Raw genomic sequence first — 18,504 nt, forward strand, 5'->3', positions numbered from 1 at the left:
GGCCGCGGGGCGGGCGTAATGGAGAAATTACCACCTCCAACACCCCACGCCGGGTGGCGCACGCTCGGGTCTGGGTGTCACGCCGGGCCAAACACTGACGATGAAAATCAACGTCTGGCCTTCTTTCCTGACACAGCACCACTTGCCCAAATAGGCACGGGGCCACTGTACACACCTCATTTAGAATCAACATTAATCATGGATTCCATTTCGCTACTTAGGTTTTTTAACAATTTTCTTTGGACATTTGAAACACTCCATCATGGTGTCACGTGATGAAAAAATAACTGGTAACAGGTTTGGCCTTTGAGTGTTGAGCTGAAGACGTCGGGCTGATGTGTCTCTGGATCCGGTCCATGTTTTCTCTTACCCTTGCGGTTCTTTTTTTTTTTTGCTCTCTCCCTCCTTCATGCTTTCTTTCTCTCTCTCAATCGATTCATCTTTTTCACTCTCTTTCTCTCTCCAGGGGTCTCTAAGGATATCTCTTACACCATCAGCTCTGGTGACCCTACTGGATATTTCACGATGGACCCAGATACAGGGGTTCTGAGGACCAGTCTTCCCCTGGACCATGAGGCCCAACCCAGTCTGGAGTTGGAGGTGCAGGCGCGCAGTGGCAACCCGCCGGCGTTCGGCCAGACCCGCGTCCGTGTTGCCGTGACAGACGTCAACGACAATGCGCCCGTCTTCCTCCCCTCGTCTTCTGAATCTTTAATCCTGTCACAAGACGTGAGGATGGGTGCCGTGGTGTACCAGATCCAGGCGGAGGACCGAGATTCTGGCCTCAACGGCGTAGTTACCTTCGACCTGCTCCCTGGTGCCACCCACAGGACTTTCAGCGTGGACCGCAGCACCGGGGAGGTGCGTCTGATCGCCGACCTGTCCTACGACACCGCCCCTCGCTTCGACCTGCGGGTGGTGGGCAAGGACATGGGAGTGCCACAGCTGAGCTCCACCTTCACGCTGGCGGTGCACGTGCAGGCGGAGAACGAGCAAGGGCCCGCGTTCGACACCAACACCTACCGCGTGGAGCTGAAGGAAGACACGCCCCTCAACACGCGCTTCCTGCAGGTGCGTGCCCTCAGCAGGGAGCTGGACTCCTCCCCCCCGCTGCGCTACCACCTGCGGCCAGACGGCGACGCCGTGGGCTTCGGCGTGGTGCCCGACAGCGGCTGGCTCTTCGTGAAGGGCGCTTTGGACCGCGAGGCCAAGGAGGTGTACCTGCTGACCGTCCTGGCCACAAGCGGCCAGGGGCATCTGAAGAAGACGGGCAGCGCTACGGTGCGCGTGGCCGTAACGGACGAGAACGACAACGCTCCACGCCTGGCCCAGGAGCGGGCCTTCCTGGCCGTGTTGGAGAACCTGCCGCCCGGCACGGGCTTCGGCCGCCTGGCCGCCACGGACCGTGACGCCGGCCTCAACGGCCGCCTCGTCTACAGCCTCCTGCACCCGGACCGCCACTTCCAGATCAACTCCCACACAGGTGAGGCCCAGAGGTGGTCCGACCCGACAGCTGGTCCTGGTTTATCCAGCCCAATCTGTGCATTTTCTGCAGAGAGATTACAGCTCCTACTCATTTTGTGTCATTTTCCTCACATCTCTTTTCTCTCCATCCATCCATGCGTCCATTTGACAATCCATCCATCCATCCATCCATCCACCCTCCCTTTCTCTCTACAGGAGAGATAAGCACCCGCTTGGTGCTGGATCGTGAGCTCCAATCCAGCTACCACTTGATGGTTGTGGTGCAGGACAGCGGGACTCCACCACGCAGTGCCACAGGCACCACCTTCATCTCCGTGCTGGATGAGAACGACAACGCCCCCACCTTCACCCCCGCCCGCCCTGGGAAAGAGTTCTTCATACAGGTATGTGGAGAACAGAGGGCCCCTGGCCTTCTGATGGTGGTCAGTTTAAGCGACCTGTGTGCGTTCAGGGTTACCTGATTAAAAGGGAAACATGATGTCACATAGTTGTATGGTTTTGAGTATTATGGTATCAGTGAACCTATTGATGACCAGCAGATCAACGGCAGGGCCCTCATTACCCGCCTCTGTCCTAGGTGATGGAGGGCCAGCCATCCGGGCTTTTACTGGGCACCTTGACCGCCAAAGATCCAGATGAAGGGGAAAACGGGACCGTCTTCTACTCAATGTCCGGTGAGAAAGTAGAAAGTTGTAGAATTGTAGAAAGTAACTCTGTATTCTGTATCAACACAACATGAATAATTATTATTCGTTTTTGGTTGGCCGTGTCCTGTGGGCGTGTTTTGTGGGCGTGTCCTGTGGGTGTGTCCTGAGCAGGTCCCAGGGCTGAGCGCTTCTCCCTGCACCCCATCACGGGGGAGCTACACTCCTCCACCCCTCTGGCCTATGCAGAGCGGCCCGAGTACTTCTTCACCGTCCTGGCCACGGACCGGGGCTCGCCTCCCCAGAGCTCCACGGCCACGCTGAGGATCCAGGTCAGCCCCTGCATTACCCCTACAGTTACCTCCACTACCCCTACAGTTACCTCCACTTCCCCTACAGTACCCTTACATCACCCCTACAGTGACCTCCACTACCCCTACAGTACCCCTACATCACCCCTACATTTACATCCACTACCCCTACAGTTACCTCCACTACCCCTACAGTACCCCTACATCACCCCTACAGTTACCTCCAGTACCCCTACATCACCCCTACAGTTACCTCCACTACCCCTACAGTACCCATACATCACCCCTAGTTACCTCCACTACCCCTACATCACCCCTACAGTTACTGAATTTACTCTTCTCCCATAGTTCCTTCTCTACTTCTTTCTAGTTCTTTCTCCAGTTATTCTATAAACTGTGTAACCTGTGCATTTAAGTCAGTGTGCATGTGTATATATACTGTAGACGTATTATGTGAGTGTGTATCTGCTTTTATCTGAAAGATCCAAGCTTTCAACAGCAAATGCTCCGAGGACCCTTATCCTTCAGAGTTTCTCCTCCAAGCGCGAGCGAGCAGAAAGACTCGCGGAACTCCGATTCACTCTCCCAAAGCTGCCACCGCTGTTTGTTTGTTTGTTTATTTGTTGTCTCCAATGTCTCGAGGGCAAGATCACTGCGTGAGGCGTTTGAGAGCCGGAGTGATTCTGTCCCCCGCCGTGGGGCCACACGTGTCTGCCGTGCCACACGTGTCTTCTCCTTTGTGTCTGCTGCTGTGCTGAATGCTGACTGCTGACTGCTGAATGCTGAGTTCTGCATGCTGAATGCTGAGTGCTCAGTGCTGAATGCTGACTGCTGAATGCTGAGTTCTGCATGCTGAATGCTGAGTGCTCAGTGCTGAATGCTGAGTTCTGAATGCTTATTGCTGAATGCTGAATACTGAGTGCTCAGTGCTGCAGTACCCTTTAATGAAGACCAAGTGAACCATACTCCATGGGCACGAGTAGTAAATTCCGTCTTGAGAACGCTGGGAAAATTAGTCACACAATTGTAGTGTTTTCACTTTCCCATCGGTGTTCCAAAACAAAGACAGAGCCCCTTATCTGATGCATCGCTGGATTAAAGCGATCTCCCTTGCCTGGGTCGTCATCATTTTAGAAACCTTCGGCTCATTCCACACTCAGCCAGACGGAAAGGAAGTGACCGCATGTTAATTTTGTGTTGGAATGATCCCTGACACTTAATTTATGACTTAATGCGGATTTAATTACTGCGCTGTCATATTAGGTTTCATGACAAGCCTCAAATCCAAGCGAGTCTCTCTCCTGCCAGCATTGCACAACGCTTCCAGCGTCCAAGGGGAATCGAGCGTGGCTCCAGCGATCGGGTGCTTGACTAGCGCTGAGGCGCCTGGCTAATGTGCATCGCTACCCCCGCCATGTTTCTTCTTCCTGTCTAAGTAAATCTGTCCTACAAAGATATAACTGACACATTTCTGACCATCGTTGATTTATTAACAACATCAAGTCTCGGACCCAAACTCAGACGAGCAGTACATCCCCCCTCTGTCTGTACGCCTGCTTCTCCACCCGCTTGGGTGTCGGCCCGTCTGCCTACCCATCTGGTCTTGTGGATGTCGCTCTTTGAGTGTGTCTGGCTGTGTTCCTGCATGTCTTTTTAACCCCCTTCTTTCATTTTCATAACTATTAAAGCGGAGTCTCAGCGGTTGGAATCTGCAGTGAAACGCACAGCTTTCAGATTAGCCTGCAGAGCATAGTTGACTTTGAAGAACCTCGACCTGGACAGAAAGGGTTGTGTCAAATTCACCCTTTCCTAAAGTATATGCCCTTTTCCTGAATTTAAATGTTAAAACCGTTCCCTGTTCTGAGTGTGCTTACTTTAATCCGGCATTATTTTTCCTGGCAATCACGGATGCATCTGATTAACTATGATTAACACCAGCAAGCTTGTTTTTTGAGTTGGTCAAAATGGCCAAAAAATATTGTTTTTCTTTTCTGGTGAAAAAGCAAGAAAAATACGGTCAGCAATATGTTTCTGGTTTGTGAGATTCCATTCGTGTTTGGATCACAAGCTACACAAGCAGAACAGAATTTTACACATTTCAATCATGTTGGCGATTTACAAAAATTTTCCATCTTGTCTGTGTATTGCCAACAGGTACTGAACTCCAACAAGGGGTCGTCCACAGCCAACGTGGTGTCCGTCTCTTTGAGCCCAACGGAAGGAGTTAGGCCAGGCTCTGTCGTGGGTTCTGTGCGCTCGCCCGACCGTCAGATGCTCCCTGAACCCGGCTTGGTCACCTACTCGGTGCTGGGTGGCACAGATTTGGACGGAACCTTCATGGTGGACCGCCAGACGGGCGACGTCTACCTGGCTCGTGAGCTGGACTTCGAGAGGGCACCGCGCTACACAATCCAGATCGAAGTGGACGACTTCTCAACACCTCTCCCCAAAAGCCACTTTGTCACTTTGGAGGTCGATGTCCAGGACAGCAACGACCACTCACCCAAGTTCCCTGAGGACCCTGTCACCATAGTGGTGCCCGAGAACATCGAGCCGGGGTCTGCTGTCTACACCTTCCAAGCCACCGACCAAGACGGGAGCGGCCCCAACAGCGAACTCCGCTACTCCATCGTCCAGCAATGGCCCAGTGACCCAGACCTCCTGCGACTCGACCCCAGCACCGGCGTGTTGTCTCTGGGCCAGACCCTGGACCACGAGACTACTTCCTCCCTCGTCCTGGTGGTCCGCGCGACCGACTCGCCCTCTGACGTCAGCCAGCGGCGGCACGGCACCGTCACCGCACGGGTCTTTGTGACGGACGTGAACGACAACGCCCCATCGTTTGTGTCGCCCGGCGTGGTGGGCGTGATGGAGGACCAGCCGGTGGGTTTCGTGCTGCTCCACGTGATGGCTCAGGACCCAGATCAGGGGGAGAACGGGCGTGTCTCCTACCGCATCCAGGACGGCAATGCTGAGGGCAAGTTCAGCCTCAACCCTAATACCGGTAAAACACTGCACGCCCTCCTGCCCACCTAACACAGTGCAGGCACAGTGCAACTTTACCTCAAGGATTGTTACACCAGCCTCGAATATTCACGTCTAATTTTACTACGAATGGTGTTAATTGGCCCTGACAGAACGTTGTGAGGATTAATTCAGCTCTAGTGATTAACACTCCAGTGATGTTTTTAATTCTCTCTCATTCTCCGACACTCTGCTAATTAGGATATCATTTAATTTCTTACTCAAGTCAAATATTTTCATGTTATTCATAAAACTAGAAGATCTAGAGGTGGATGAAAACTAAGAGAAGCACTGAAGGGCCTTTCTTGTAGTCCAGAAGGCTTTGTGGCCTGTACAGTGCTTTGTCATATCCTGTTCTGGCCATTGGACACTGGAGTTTCAGTAATGTCCCACCACTCGGCGTGGTCTTCCACTCCTGCTGAGGGCCGTCCGTTCCGCTCCACCCACAGCTCTGCTCCACCTCTGGGCTATGACAGAAGTCCAGCTGCACCTCCCTGTGCTCAACGTGCCCTGAAGGCCTTGCTGTGCCAACACTGTTCACCGTGTGTGTGTTTGTTTGTTTTTCTTTGTCTCTGTCTGTCTATATGTGCCCACAACCCTGTGTTTGTCCTTCCCTGGGACATAGAACAGGGAGTGGAGACACCTTGCCTCACGCTGCCAGGAACTGGGAGCTATTTCCAGCTCGTTCCTCCTGTGAGAGCTCCACACTTCTCTCCTCCGGAAGCTGTTGCTCTTACAGTCTGGAGTGCTCTCCTCAAATATGGAGGCAGCGAGCTTCTTCACTCCGTGCAAAGCGTATGCTTCCCCAAACGCTGGCCCGGTGTGGCTGCAGGGACAAATTCCTCTCCACGCCGTGGCAGCGTCGCTGTTCCGAGAAGGATCATCAAAGGAGGGATTGCGAGTGTTCACGCTGGTAATTCAAACCAGATTACGGCCTCGGGGTGGCCTTCCTACCAGCGAGATAGAGGAGCGGCCGAAATCAGAACCAGAACGGACACCACCTCGGCTGACTCTCCTCTCCGCTGGTGAAAGGGACGTGGTGAAGGGGGGGGGGGGGGGATGGGAGGAGTTAATGAGCATGCCAGGCAGGGGTGAGGTAGGGCGGGGTGGGTGTGGGTGGCCCTCACATCAGCAGGGCATAGCTGGTAGGTGCTTTAATGTCTGCAAGGCCACGCCCTCTGGCCACGCCCTCAGACTTCCGCTGTTTTTGGCAGTGGAAAAAACCCATAAAGTGCAGTCAGATAGTACAGGCTCTTTGCTGTGCCTGAATGATTTGCATTCAGGTAGGTAAGACTGTGAGAAGGCAAGGTTACATTTGTTTGTTTATTTGTTTGTTTGTCTCTCCTCACGTGCCCGTGTTTCCTCTCCACTCGCCTGCCTTTCACCCTACTCAACTCTACACTGTATGGATGTGGCACAGAGGGCCCACTGCCACCCCAGGAGGGTGTGTGTGTGTGTGTGTGTGTGTGTGTGTGTGTGTTGTACACACGTCTGGGTGGATGAGAGAGCATAAACAAACATTGCGTGCAAATGCAAAACAGCTTGAAACTTCTGCGCTTGGTGAAGAAAGTGCCTTTAAAAAAATGGCCATTAAAACCGGCACTTTGGGGTTTGTAATGCTGAGCCAAGTCCTTCAGAGCGCATGTGTGTCCTCCAGGGTCCCTGTCCATCCTGAAGCCGCTCGACAGCGAGGAGCAGACGCACTACAACCTGACCGTGGTGGCGGAGGACCGCGGAGTGCCCCAGAAGACCACCGTCCAGCAGCTGATCGTGCAGGTGATTGACGTGAACGACGAGGTGCCGTTCTTCGAAGAGAGCGCGTACGAGGCCTTCGTCACCGAGAACCAGCCGGCAGGAGCCATCGTGCTGGTGGTGTCTGCTTCAGACCTGGACCAAGGTAACAGCGAAGATCTCAGCAGAAAATGTAGCAGCACACGTTTAGTCATACTGATCTACATGCAAGTCCCTCTGAATAAGAGCAGCCAATTCATCGTAGCACTTTTTCTCTATTAATAAAGTCAGTGAGTGTCGTGTAAGGGCGGTTTGTGCATTTGTTAGGCAGAGATAAAATGTAAACATAAGTTAAACATAAGTTCTGTGTCATCTCTGATTTCTCTCACATGTTTTCACACTTTGGGTTGAACCACACCATCTGTTGAAGCACTTAGCTCAACTTCTGTCTGTTTAACCCTCTCTCTACTTTGGAGGATCTCAGCACTTTCATCAGAACCTTAAAAACTTTAAAACAGCCAACCTCCCCCTCAAACCCCTCCACCCCAAATCCCTCCCCCCCAAATCCCCCCCCCCCCCCCCAAAAAAAAGGAAACAACTGGCTTGTTTATGAGTATGATTTTCCTTTTGCCTGTGTCAGTCGGGCTCAAGCCACACACGTGTGGGTGGTTTTAATTGTGGTGATGTCAGGGAGTTGGTGGTTCTGGGCTGCGTGTGTGTATGTGTGTGTGTGTGGGGTGGGGGGTCACATTCTTCTGGCTTTACTCAGGAGCACATAAAACAGAGGGATTATTAACGGACTCCCCAGGAGCAGTTAGTGGTGAAAGCAGGTGACGCTGAGGCAGACTGCGTGCCCTTAGCACGCAATCTGGCATTCGAACACCAGGGGGAGGGTCGCCGATGCCAACTGCTTAAACAGCAAAATAAACTACAAACAAATAAAACAAGAAAAAGGCCAGCCCACCGTGTGTGTTTACCCGTTCCGTGAGAAAAGCCAATTGTGCATTGTGCACACAGTCTCATGAAAGCCATGTCTGCTTCCCTCCTGTTAGAGATGTGTTTAATGTGATGTAGATAGTGTTTAGAATTAACAATGAAAGAAAGGGATAGGACACACGCAAACGTATGCACACACACATGCACTCACACACATACATGCACACACACATGCACACGAACACACACGCATGCACACATGCACTCAAGCACACACACACAAACACACACACACACACACACGCATGCACACACACATGCACACACACACACACGCATGCACACATGCACTCATGCACACACACACACACACACACACACACGCATGCACACATGCACTCATGCACTCATGCACACACACACACACACACACACACACACACACACACACAAGGCTGTATGGTTACCTAAGTATCTTTCTTTTCTTTTCTGAGCATTTAATTTCTCTTGTATGTGCTTTCCCACAGGGAGCAATGGCTTTGTGACTTATGGAGGCATGACAGATGATGGCTTCAGCATCCATCCAGTGACGGGTGTTATCACGACCAACAAAGTACTGGACCGGGAGGCCCAGGAGGATTACACCGTGACAGGTACACGGCACCGCAACAACGAGCAGCTTTCTTCTCTGTGTTACACTGGAGATAAAACTAGCATGCAATTGCTTGGTTTATGATTACAAATATTTTCAGCAGAGCCAATTAAATGTCATAACAACTGAAAAGGACCGTTGCAGAATATTGGCTTTCAGTCATGAAGGAGAAGAAAAAAAAAACGACCCTCTGTCTCTTAAACAGTCTATGCCAAAGACGGTGGTTTTCCGGCTAATTTTGCGAAGGCCACGGTGCGTATCGCTGTGCTGGATCAGAACGACAACAGACCGGTCTTTGGGAGGGTGTACTACAGCCTGGAGGTGCCGGAGAACCAGGAGCCCGTGACACTGTTCACCCTGAGAGCCACTGACCTGGATGCAGGAGCCAGCGGACTGGTTCAGTACAAGATCGCCGGTAAGAGCCGCAGTGTTGGGTCAGTAGCGGTTTACAAGCGCTGCCCATGTTTACAAGCCCTGCAGTTTTTATGCATTTTCCTCTTGTTTTGGGTTCATAAAACATCAACTGTGAGGACTGTGAAATACAAATCGACAGCCTAATTTTGTAACACTTACAATAAAGATGTCTTGAATAAGCGTTTTAGACAAGGTCCTAAAGATTTACGAGTTGATGCTTGTTTTCATTCTTGTCTTTCCTAAGATGGAGATCTTTCAGGTGACTTTCACTTGGACAGGAAGTCCGGTGTGCTGTCCACCTCTAGGGCGTTGGACAGGGAGAAGAAAGGTCGGTACACTCTGAGCGTGGAGGCCCGAGACCTGGGCATTCCTGCCCTCAGCAGCTCAGTCACCCTGGACATCACAGTCCTGGACCTCAACGATAACAGCCCCACGTTCACCAGCAGCAGTTACACGGTGGAGATCGCCGAGGACGCCCCTGAGGGCTCTTTCATCCTGGAGGTGACCGCCACCGACATGGACGAGGGCTCCAACGGTCAGGTGCTCTACTTCCTGAGTCAAGAGTCACGAGGCATGTTTACCGTGGATCAGCACGCCGGTCGCATCATCACGGCCGCCCTGCTGGACAGAGAGAAGGTGGCGACCTACAGTTTCCAGTTGTACGCCGTAGACTCCTCCGCCGCCCGCCCTCGGAACTCTTCGGCTCACGTGACGGTGCACGTCCTCGACGTGAACGACAACGCGCCCTTCTTCATCACAGACCCCCTCGTCATCAACATCTCCAGCAGCAGCGTCACCGGCCATCGGGTGCTGGCCACCATGCGAGCCGAGGACAAGGACTTTGGCGCCAATGGTTCGGTATTCTATCGGTTTGCCAGCCCTGTCAAAGGCTTCACCATAAACTCGCTGACCGGAGACATCCAAGCCACCGACAAGCTCCTCAGCCTGACCCAAAGCCAGCGCACGCTGATAGTCCAGGCTATGGATCAGGGCAGCCCGCCGCAGTCTTCGCTGGGGGTGGTGGTGGTCTACGTCAGAGAGCAGAACTACATGGGAATACGATTTGCCCGCACCTCCAGGGACGTCAGCCTGCAAGAAAACGCAGCCAAAGGTGTGTCGGTGGTGCCCGGATCAGAGCTGAGGTCACCCTAATGTTTCCTGTTGGGCTGAGGGCCAATGCTGACACCTGTAGTTCTAGTATAGTCAGACGACACAGATGGAATTCTGGGTATATGGGCACGGTGCCTTTGCCCAGGATTTTGTCATAATAATCTTTGCCAGTATTGCACATCTCCCTGCTGTCACATAACCATATCGCGTCACCAGTCTGGTCCACCATGTCACCTGGGACAGGACAGCAATCTGCACATACATACATGCAAAGATAAAGTATGCATACATATGTAAAACATAAATAACAAATTGCTCTTTAGTCTTCACTGACTTAATGATTTATGATTGAATCAAATCCTCACATGTTTAACTTGACTGATTAATTTGAGTACAAAATAATTAGTGAGTACAAAATAATGAAATAAAGTTGAACACATCCTCACCCAGTTATGTAATAGTCTTGGTTTCATGGTTCCTTTAGGCACTCCAGTGGTAAAGATCCAGGCCCAATTTCCCGATGGATCCGGCTCTGGAATCATTTATAGCATTTTCAGTGGCAACAAACGTCAGTCTTTCAGCATCAGTTCTGGCACAGGTCAGGATATAATTTCAGTTTGCAGGTTTTTCTAAAATTATTCTAAATTAAAAAATAATACAAATACGGGGTCAGTTATATTCTAACATTTCAACATTTCAACCCATATTGGCAGCTTCTTTTAATTGCATTTGGTTTCAGGTGACATCTTGGTTGAGAGCTCCGAAGGTCTGGACTTTGAGGAGACTCCTAGACTCCGCCTAGTGGTCAAGGCTGAAACTGCATCCTCCAGCTCCTTCATGGCAGTTAACCTGATCCTGCAGGATGTCAACGACAACTTGCCACGCTTCCAGCTGCACAATTACATCGCTTATGTTCGTGAGGCCCAAGGATATGACTTCCCCATCATTCAGGTGCAGTAGCTTTGCGCCAGTGTTTTCACAAGGGCTGGCTTCTGTAAAAGTGTGAGATTGTGGAGTGGAGCACCATGTGCCCTTTAATGGAACAGTTTCAACACAGGCCAGTAGTTTACCTTTCCCTTCAGTGTTTTCATTAACCATGATTAAAATATAGTCTCTCACAGCCACAAACACATCCTTCCTTTCCCCATCCAAAAAAGGGAGCGTTCCAAGCCCAATATTACTTGGGGTTTCATGTTACGCTGGAGCAGCTGTTGCAAATCTGCCAGTATTTTCATTCCAAATTTGGCCGGTAATTTCCTCAGGTGCTGGCGGACGACCTTGACCAGGGTCAGAACGGCCAAGTGACCTACTCCATAAGGTCGTCATCCATGAGTGGCCTGTTCAAAATCAACCCCCTCACAGGCAGCATCTCGACGGCCGCCATCATGGACAGAGAAATTTGGACGCAGACTAAGTATTGCTCCATCTCTCCCACTGAGCACATTGCCAGAGATGCAATACACCCACCACAGAAATGACCGGTTGTTTTTGCTGATTTTTTGTGCCCGCAGGCTGGTCGTTATGGCGACGGACAGGGGCAGCCCTCGACTGGCCGGCTCGGCTACTCTCACCGTTGTCATAGTGGATCTGAACGACAACCGTCCCACCATCCCGGTTCCTCGTGAAGTGCGGGTCCCCGAGAGTGAGTTGACTGCTGCATGAACTCAATACCTCTGATGTTATCAGTGAACTCTAGGCACTCTGGGCCATGGTGGGCAAAGAGCCAGGCTAATAGTGCTGAAAGATCAACTCAATTACAATTACCGCCTCTCCCCCCAAAGCTCACAGTGATCATATCCTGTCAAAAGGATGTAGTATCGTATTTTCCTAGGATTGTGCAAATTAAAAGCAAATACCCACACAAGGCAGCCTAAGGGGGGAGGTTGTAATACTCATGTACACTGTTGACCATTACAAACGACCCTCGAGATAATCCGGTTCTCAGATCTGAGCATCGCTTTGTTCTTTCCAGACACACTGATCGGGACAGTGATTACCCAGGTGACCGGGAATGACGTGGACTCCAGTCCAGCCCTTTCCTACTCCCTGCACCTGGATTCGGACACTCGAGATAAGTTTGGAATACACCGCTACGGAGGTGGGATCTCCTTGACGGCCATGCTGAATTACGAGGAGAGGACATGGTACACTGTGACCGTCAGGACATCGGACTCCGTGCACCAGAGCGATGCCAATCTGACCGTGATTGTAGAGGATGTGAACGATAACAGCCCGGCTTTCACTCAGGTCCTTTACCAGGTGTGTGTGAGAGATATGACAGGCAGAGGTTTACCTCACGAGAAATCCATCTGAACATTGGTGCTGGCAGTCTTTGTAGGCAAATTTGATCTGATTGGATTATATAAATTTGATTCTTTTCCACTCCTTTAATGTAAAACATTCCCCTTTCACTATAAAACACTACAAATAGTGATTACTAGGAAGTGTTGATCATTAGGTAGAAATTGTTTGGACAGTGATTTACTTTAGTCCTCATGTTTACTTGTTATGACAACATATTTGTTTTCCCAGGTGAACTGCAGCTACACACAGAGCCTGTCTCCATGCCCGTTGCTTTGTGGTTGTTGTTTGTGACAGTCCAGTGTGTGTTTGCGTCTCAGGTGACCCTAGCAGAGCACTCTCCAGCTGGGACTTCTGTTATCACTGTCACTGCTACCGACCAGGACTCTGGGGAAAACGGCAAGGTGACGTATAGTGTCGTGTCAACACGTGAGATGTTCTACATTGACCAAAGGAATGGTAAGTGTTGTTTGCGTTGCTTTTGTGTTTGTGTACGTCCATACATCTGTGGGAGCCACAGCTGGAACAGCGTTTTTTTATTTCATCAACGTTTTATTTCCACGCAGGCACACTCTTCATCAAGCAGAGGGCGGAGTTTGACTCTGATTGTCCATCTTTCCTGGTGGTGATTGAGGCTCGTGATAGCGGATCGCCACCCCTGACTGCTCTTGCCACGGTGCATGTACACATATCTGATGTCAACGACAACGCCCCTGTGTTCCACCAATCAGAGTACAGAGCTGCACTATCAGAGAACGAGCTGCCTGGGTCCATCGTCCTTACCCTGGAGGCTGCTGACCAGGACACGTCCAGGGACAACTGTGGTTTCGACTTCGCTATCGCCAGTGGAAACATTGGCAATGCCTTCCAGATAGAAAGCAGTGTAAGCTTCCTCGAGGGCCATGGATTTCAGATAGTTGGAACGCTGATCTTGGCTGACAAGCTCGATTTTGAAGTTGTGCCTACCTATAATCTCACTATTGTTGCCTCAGACCGAGGAATACCACAGCAAAGCTCAACTGCTTCTGTCCTGATCACAGTAATGGACACCAATGACAACCCACCAGCCTTTAGCGAGGCAGAATACAGTGTTGTCCTGAGTGAAGGTGCCGAAACCGGCACGGAAATAATTTGCGTGTCTGCTCTAGACCCAGATTCTACCCCTAATGGAGAGGTTCAGTACTCCATCAGCTCTGGAGACGAGAGCGAGCTCTTTACGCTGGACCAGTGGACTGGTGCACTGCACCTGCGAAGGGCTTTGGACAGCGAGCGACAGTCTTCTCATATGCTAATCATCAAAGCCTCGGATGGACAAGGATATTTCGCTCTCGCTCCTGTTACAGTCGAGGTGAAGGATGTCAATGACAATCGACCAGTTTTTCCTCTTAAGACCCTGACAGCAAGCGTTCGAGAGAACCTGCCCCAGAACACTCTGGTCACCATGCTGAATGCCATTGATCACGACACAGGGGCGTTTGGCCAACTGAGATATTATATGATGGATAAATCAGGAAACGGTAAGGAATCGTTTTTGGTCAACCAGACCTCTGGAGAGGTACGAGCCCGCATAAGTTTTGACTTTGAGAAGATGAACTCGTTCCACTTTGTTGTCGTGGCAATGGACGCAGGCAACTACAGTTCCACAGCAACGGTTCAGGTGTATGTGACTGGGGTAGACGAGTATGACCCTGTATTCTCCAGCTCGGATTTCACTTTCCACGTGCCTCAGGGAGCAAAGAAAGGTCAGAGCATCGGGCAGGTGCTCGCCAGTGACGAGGACGGAGGCGTGGATGGCATCGTCCTGTACGCTCTGGCCGAGAGCTCCCCTTACTTTGACGTCAACGTGTCCACAGGAGTCATCTCCCTGAAGCTGGACGCCTACGGCCGACACGGGAGCAGGTCGAAGAGGGACACCCGTCAGATGACTCTGAATGTGATAGCCCACAGTCCGTTGAAAAGCTCTCGTGTTGCAACTGCCCAAGTGACTGTCGATGTCACTCACACAACCTTTGGTTTAACTACAGATGTGAACATGTTGCTTGTTGGTGTCATAGCCACTTCCTTGGCGGTAATAATGGTCTTGGTCATAGTGGCTGCAGTGTTATTCTTCTCACGGTCTCGAAGGAAGAAGTACCAAGAAGCCCGTGGTAGAATTGTGACCCCTGGCACAGTACTAGAGACTCTCAATGAATCCAAAATCCATGGAAGTGAAAAACTCTATCATCAAACTCTTCCTGGATATACTGCAGACCAGGGCGTGGTTGGGGGAGGACCCTACACGCGAGGGGGGTCGTTGGACCCCTCCCACTCTAGTGGACGTGGTTCAGCTGAGGCAGAGGCGGCGGAGGACGATGAGATCCGCATGATCAACGAATACCCACGGGTCTCCAGTATTTCATCCTCCATACAGGAACACATCGCTGCCCGAGGGCCCGATTCCGGGATCCAGCAAGATGCCGACCAGCTCTCGGACATCTCCGGTGAGCCTGGAATGGACGCAAACCAGTGGTTTAAAGGGAAGAAGATGGGAAGCATAAGTGGAACTCTCCTTGCAGGCCAGACCCCGGTGTATCGGGACGAAGGTGGCGGATATCTGGGGGTAGGAAGGGGGCTTAATATCTCACAGCCTAAAGACTATGCTTTCCCAGAGGATGGGAAACCCATAGTGGATGGCTCTCTCACAGCTATTGTGGCTAGTGATGAGGAACTGAGAGGCAGCTACAACTGGGACTACCTCCTGAACTGGTGCCCTCAGTTCCAGCCGTTGGCTAACGTCTTTACCGAAATCGCCCGGTTAAAAGACGAAAACGCTCCAGTAAACCCGCGCCGCCACTTTCAGCCCAAGGTGAAGGCTGATCCCAAGCCCAGAATCGACCCCCCTCCTCTCATCACGTCTGTAGCCCATCCTGGGGCCAAAACTGTCCTTCCAAAACCTGCCGTGGGACGAACTCTTCCCCAACTATCTTTGAAACGATCTCCTATTAGCTATGACGGTTCCTCGGTGGCCATGTCGCCAAACTTCTCGCCGTCCCTGTCCCCTCTGGCTGCGTGTTCCCCAGCCATCTCCCCATTTGGCGTAAGCCCATCCGCCCCTAGCATCAGCATGACTGAACACTCTGTAGAGCACCATGAAGAGACTGAGCTTAGGATTTAACCCCTGACAAGGCTTGCACTGCTCTGCAAGCATCCTGCCTGACTCAGGACCCTGTGCATGACAATTGTCCAGCATGGTCATGATGTCATGTGAAATGTCATGTTGCCTCACTGCTGGCCAGAGAGTTGAGGATGCAGTGTTTATTATGCTGGACACAGACAGTTCTCACAAATGCTCTCTACATAAAAAACAGCAAGTGACATATTCAATTGCCTGCATTTGCACATTCTACAGAGAGCTAAGTTTGATGTCAATATTTTGTAAGAGGAGGACACTTTTGTATTATATATTTTTGTATTGGTGTTTGTGGTCTTTGAACTAGAAAATGGCATTACATATGTCCAAAGGTTGTCATAACCTTTGAAACTTATACATTTTTATTTGTATATATGTAAGCGTAATAGAAAGTTTGTAACAAGAGTTGTTCTAGTTTATCTAGTTTACATTTGGCATTCTGAAGTATTATAGCAGTGTTCACAATGAAGGTTGTACTTGGTTATTTGATATTATAATTAACTTTTGATTGTTTCATCAATATTTATAAAAAAAAAAGTTCATTTTTACAGGTTGTCTATATATTACAGACTATGAAATGTTTCGTTGTTCAGAAAAAATAAGTTAACAGCGCTCTTAAGAGTCTTCGAAGCAGCTGCTCCCCCTATGGGCAGACGTAAGGAACCACAGGCTAAAGGAAAGTTAAAGCACCTTTTAAATATGAATACACTGATACTTTTAAAATCTTTGCATTTTAGCAAAGACTGCAGTCTTCATCCCAGGTGCCCAGACATCCCTAAGGAGAGGTTGACCCCAATAAATCAAGCCATGGCGGAGCAGATCAGACATTGTGAACCCTTGCGGAAGACATACTGAACAGCAGCACCTGTGCGCTTATTTGTATATTCATGAGACAGCAGTTAATTTCCTGTCTCTGCCAACAGCGGTAATCGTGGGTTGGACATAATCGGCCAGTGCCAGGTGGCTCCTTAATGTATGCATTAAGTGCCCTGACCTTTATCTCAGATTCCAATAAAAGAAAAACATGGAGTCCTTGAATCACGGATTTTACAGTCAGTGCATTAAAATGAAAAATGTATCTTCAGTCGTTCTTCGTGCCAGCCTGGTGCAGCACACCGATGGATTTTGCCTGACATCTCTTTCACACAATGATGTGCACTTGTGAAAAGTGCAAACAAGCTCACTTGTTTACGCTTACTTGTTAACAATTGAAGTGAGCTGCATTTATTATACACCAGTTCTGTGTGACCCTGAGTAACTCGAGGTTAACCTGAGTAACTGTAATACACTTCTGAAGAAACAAACTGGATGTCAGTGCCCAAGCAGTGCTGTGGTCCTATATTCAAATCAAATCATTCCCAGCTGTTAAGTTTCATCATCAGCTACATGAAACAGCGATGACCCGTGTCATTCCCTAATGAGGACACATCAAGAGTATTGTACACTCCTGGCTTCAGTGTGTATTTTCTACAGCCTCCTGAGATTTGTGATGATTCTTTCCGTTTGTTTCAGTGCATTTTTGGTTTAGCAGAGATGAAGCTCTTTCTGTGTTTACCTCCTGGAGTATTCAAATACACAGACCAATGCTGCTCAGACTGAAATTGAGGAGACGTCACACATCACACAGCATCTGCCTGCCCAGTGAAATGAATGTACTGCACAGCCTTCTTGACTACACTTCATCAATGTTCGTGAATGTTTGTTGCCAAAGCATATTACGTATATTTCCTACCTTTTTCAGTGGAAAATATATCACAGTGACCAGTATGCGAAATGTTATCATGCTAGCAGTATTAATAGCGTGTTTGAAGAAGTGTTGGAAGAGGAGATCGTGCCTCTTATTTCAGATGGCTGTAACCTGTGGATTTTGCTTCCACTGGTTTTTATCATTTTTTTTCTTTTGTTTCTTTGTTTTGGACATGTTTTACTCTTGTGGTTTTTCTGCTTTTACAGGCTGCGAAGCTTCTTAGGTGCAACTGTACATATGCCATATGTATACACATGTACTGCCCACTGAAGATTCTCCATTAAACACATTTGGAGGTTAAACTGTAATTTTTACACAAAAAATAGCATTTTCTGTTTGGTTTTCAATAAGCTCGAGTCTTTTAGGAAGCTCTTTCCATCTAACAGTGTTTCAGGTTGTTGGATGGAAAGCACCAGTACCCCAATCCCAGTTTTCAAATCCCAATCCCAGTATTCCAGACCCATAACGTTTGTGTATATTTGTGTGTAGATTGACACATGCTCTGCCCTCGTACCAGTGCTGTGTTCGTGTTGGTGGCCCATAGGTAGGTCTTCATGTGCTTTTTGCATAATCAAGTAATGACTGAATACAATCGACTGTGAAATTCAGGATCTGCGGTATCTATGCTGTATCTGAGGAAAATAAATGTATACTTGTTTACATTCGTTTGAACTGTACTCACTGTAAAGTTCACCGTAAAGTTCATGGTCTAGTGCCCTTTGAATGATATTAGCTGTCTAGGGATGAGCTTGTCGTTTGTCCAACCCTTTGACTTCGTGGTCTAAAGGTCATTCATTTAATGGCAGTTGTTTCTGTCCTTTGTAAATGTTAATCAGGACTCACTAAACATTTGATTACAATTATTTTCAGCCATGCCCTAACCCTTATGGACCAGAGTACATTTGTACTGTATTTGTTAAAGTGCCTGATTAAAATGTTATCCATAATCTTAAGTAACATGTATTTCTTACACCTTCATT

At 49.6% G+C, this 18,504-nt stretch overlaps 1 protein-coding gene across 1 annotated transcript in view; it reads left to right on the forward strand.

The window, feature by feature from the left end:
* dchs1a (dachsous cadherin-related 1a) overlaps window positions 1-18,184 on the forward strand; it is an 82,772-nt gene extending 64,588 nt beyond the window's left edge. The window contains exons 6-21 of the mRNA XM_076976237.1: window positions 467-1,483; window positions 1,681-1,868; window positions 2,063-2,159; window positions 2,304-2,461; window positions 4,595-5,444; window positions 7,122-7,361; window positions 8,659-8,784; window positions 8,989-9,198; window positions 9,442-10,308; window positions 10,792-10,905; window positions 11,047-11,258; window positions 11,570-11,721; window positions 11,819-11,949; window positions 12,280-12,566; window positions 12,929-13,067; window positions 13,175-18,184. Of these exons, the coding sequence (XP_076832352.1) occupies window positions 467-1,483; window positions 1,681-1,868; window positions 2,063-2,159; window positions 2,304-2,461; window positions 4,595-5,444; window positions 7,122-7,361; window positions 8,659-8,784; window positions 8,989-9,198; window positions 9,442-10,308; window positions 10,792-10,905; window positions 11,047-11,258; window positions 11,570-11,721; window positions 11,819-11,949; window positions 12,280-12,566; window positions 12,929-13,067; window positions 13,175-15,762 (7,376 nt within the window). The 3' untranslated portion in view covers window positions 15,763-18,184. The remainder of the gene's footprint in view (window positions 1-466; window positions 1,484-1,680; window positions 1,869-2,062; window positions 2,160-2,303; window positions 2,462-4,594; window positions 5,445-7,121; window positions 7,362-8,658; window positions 8,785-8,988; window positions 9,199-9,441; window positions 10,309-10,791; window positions 10,906-11,046; window positions 11,259-11,569; window positions 11,722-11,818; window positions 11,950-12,279; window positions 12,567-12,928; window positions 13,068-13,174) is intronic.
* Window positions 18,185-18,504: the final 320 nt, after the last annotated feature.

The sequence above is a fragment of the Brachyhypopomus gauderio genome, chromosome 16 (assembly GCF_052324685.1).
Source record: "Brachyhypopomus gauderio isolate BG-103 chromosome 16, BGAUD_0.2, whole genome shotgun sequence".
Taxonomy (NCBI): domain Eukaryota; kingdom Metazoa; phylum Chordata; class Actinopteri; order Gymnotiformes; family Hypopomidae; genus Brachyhypopomus; species Brachyhypopomus gauderio.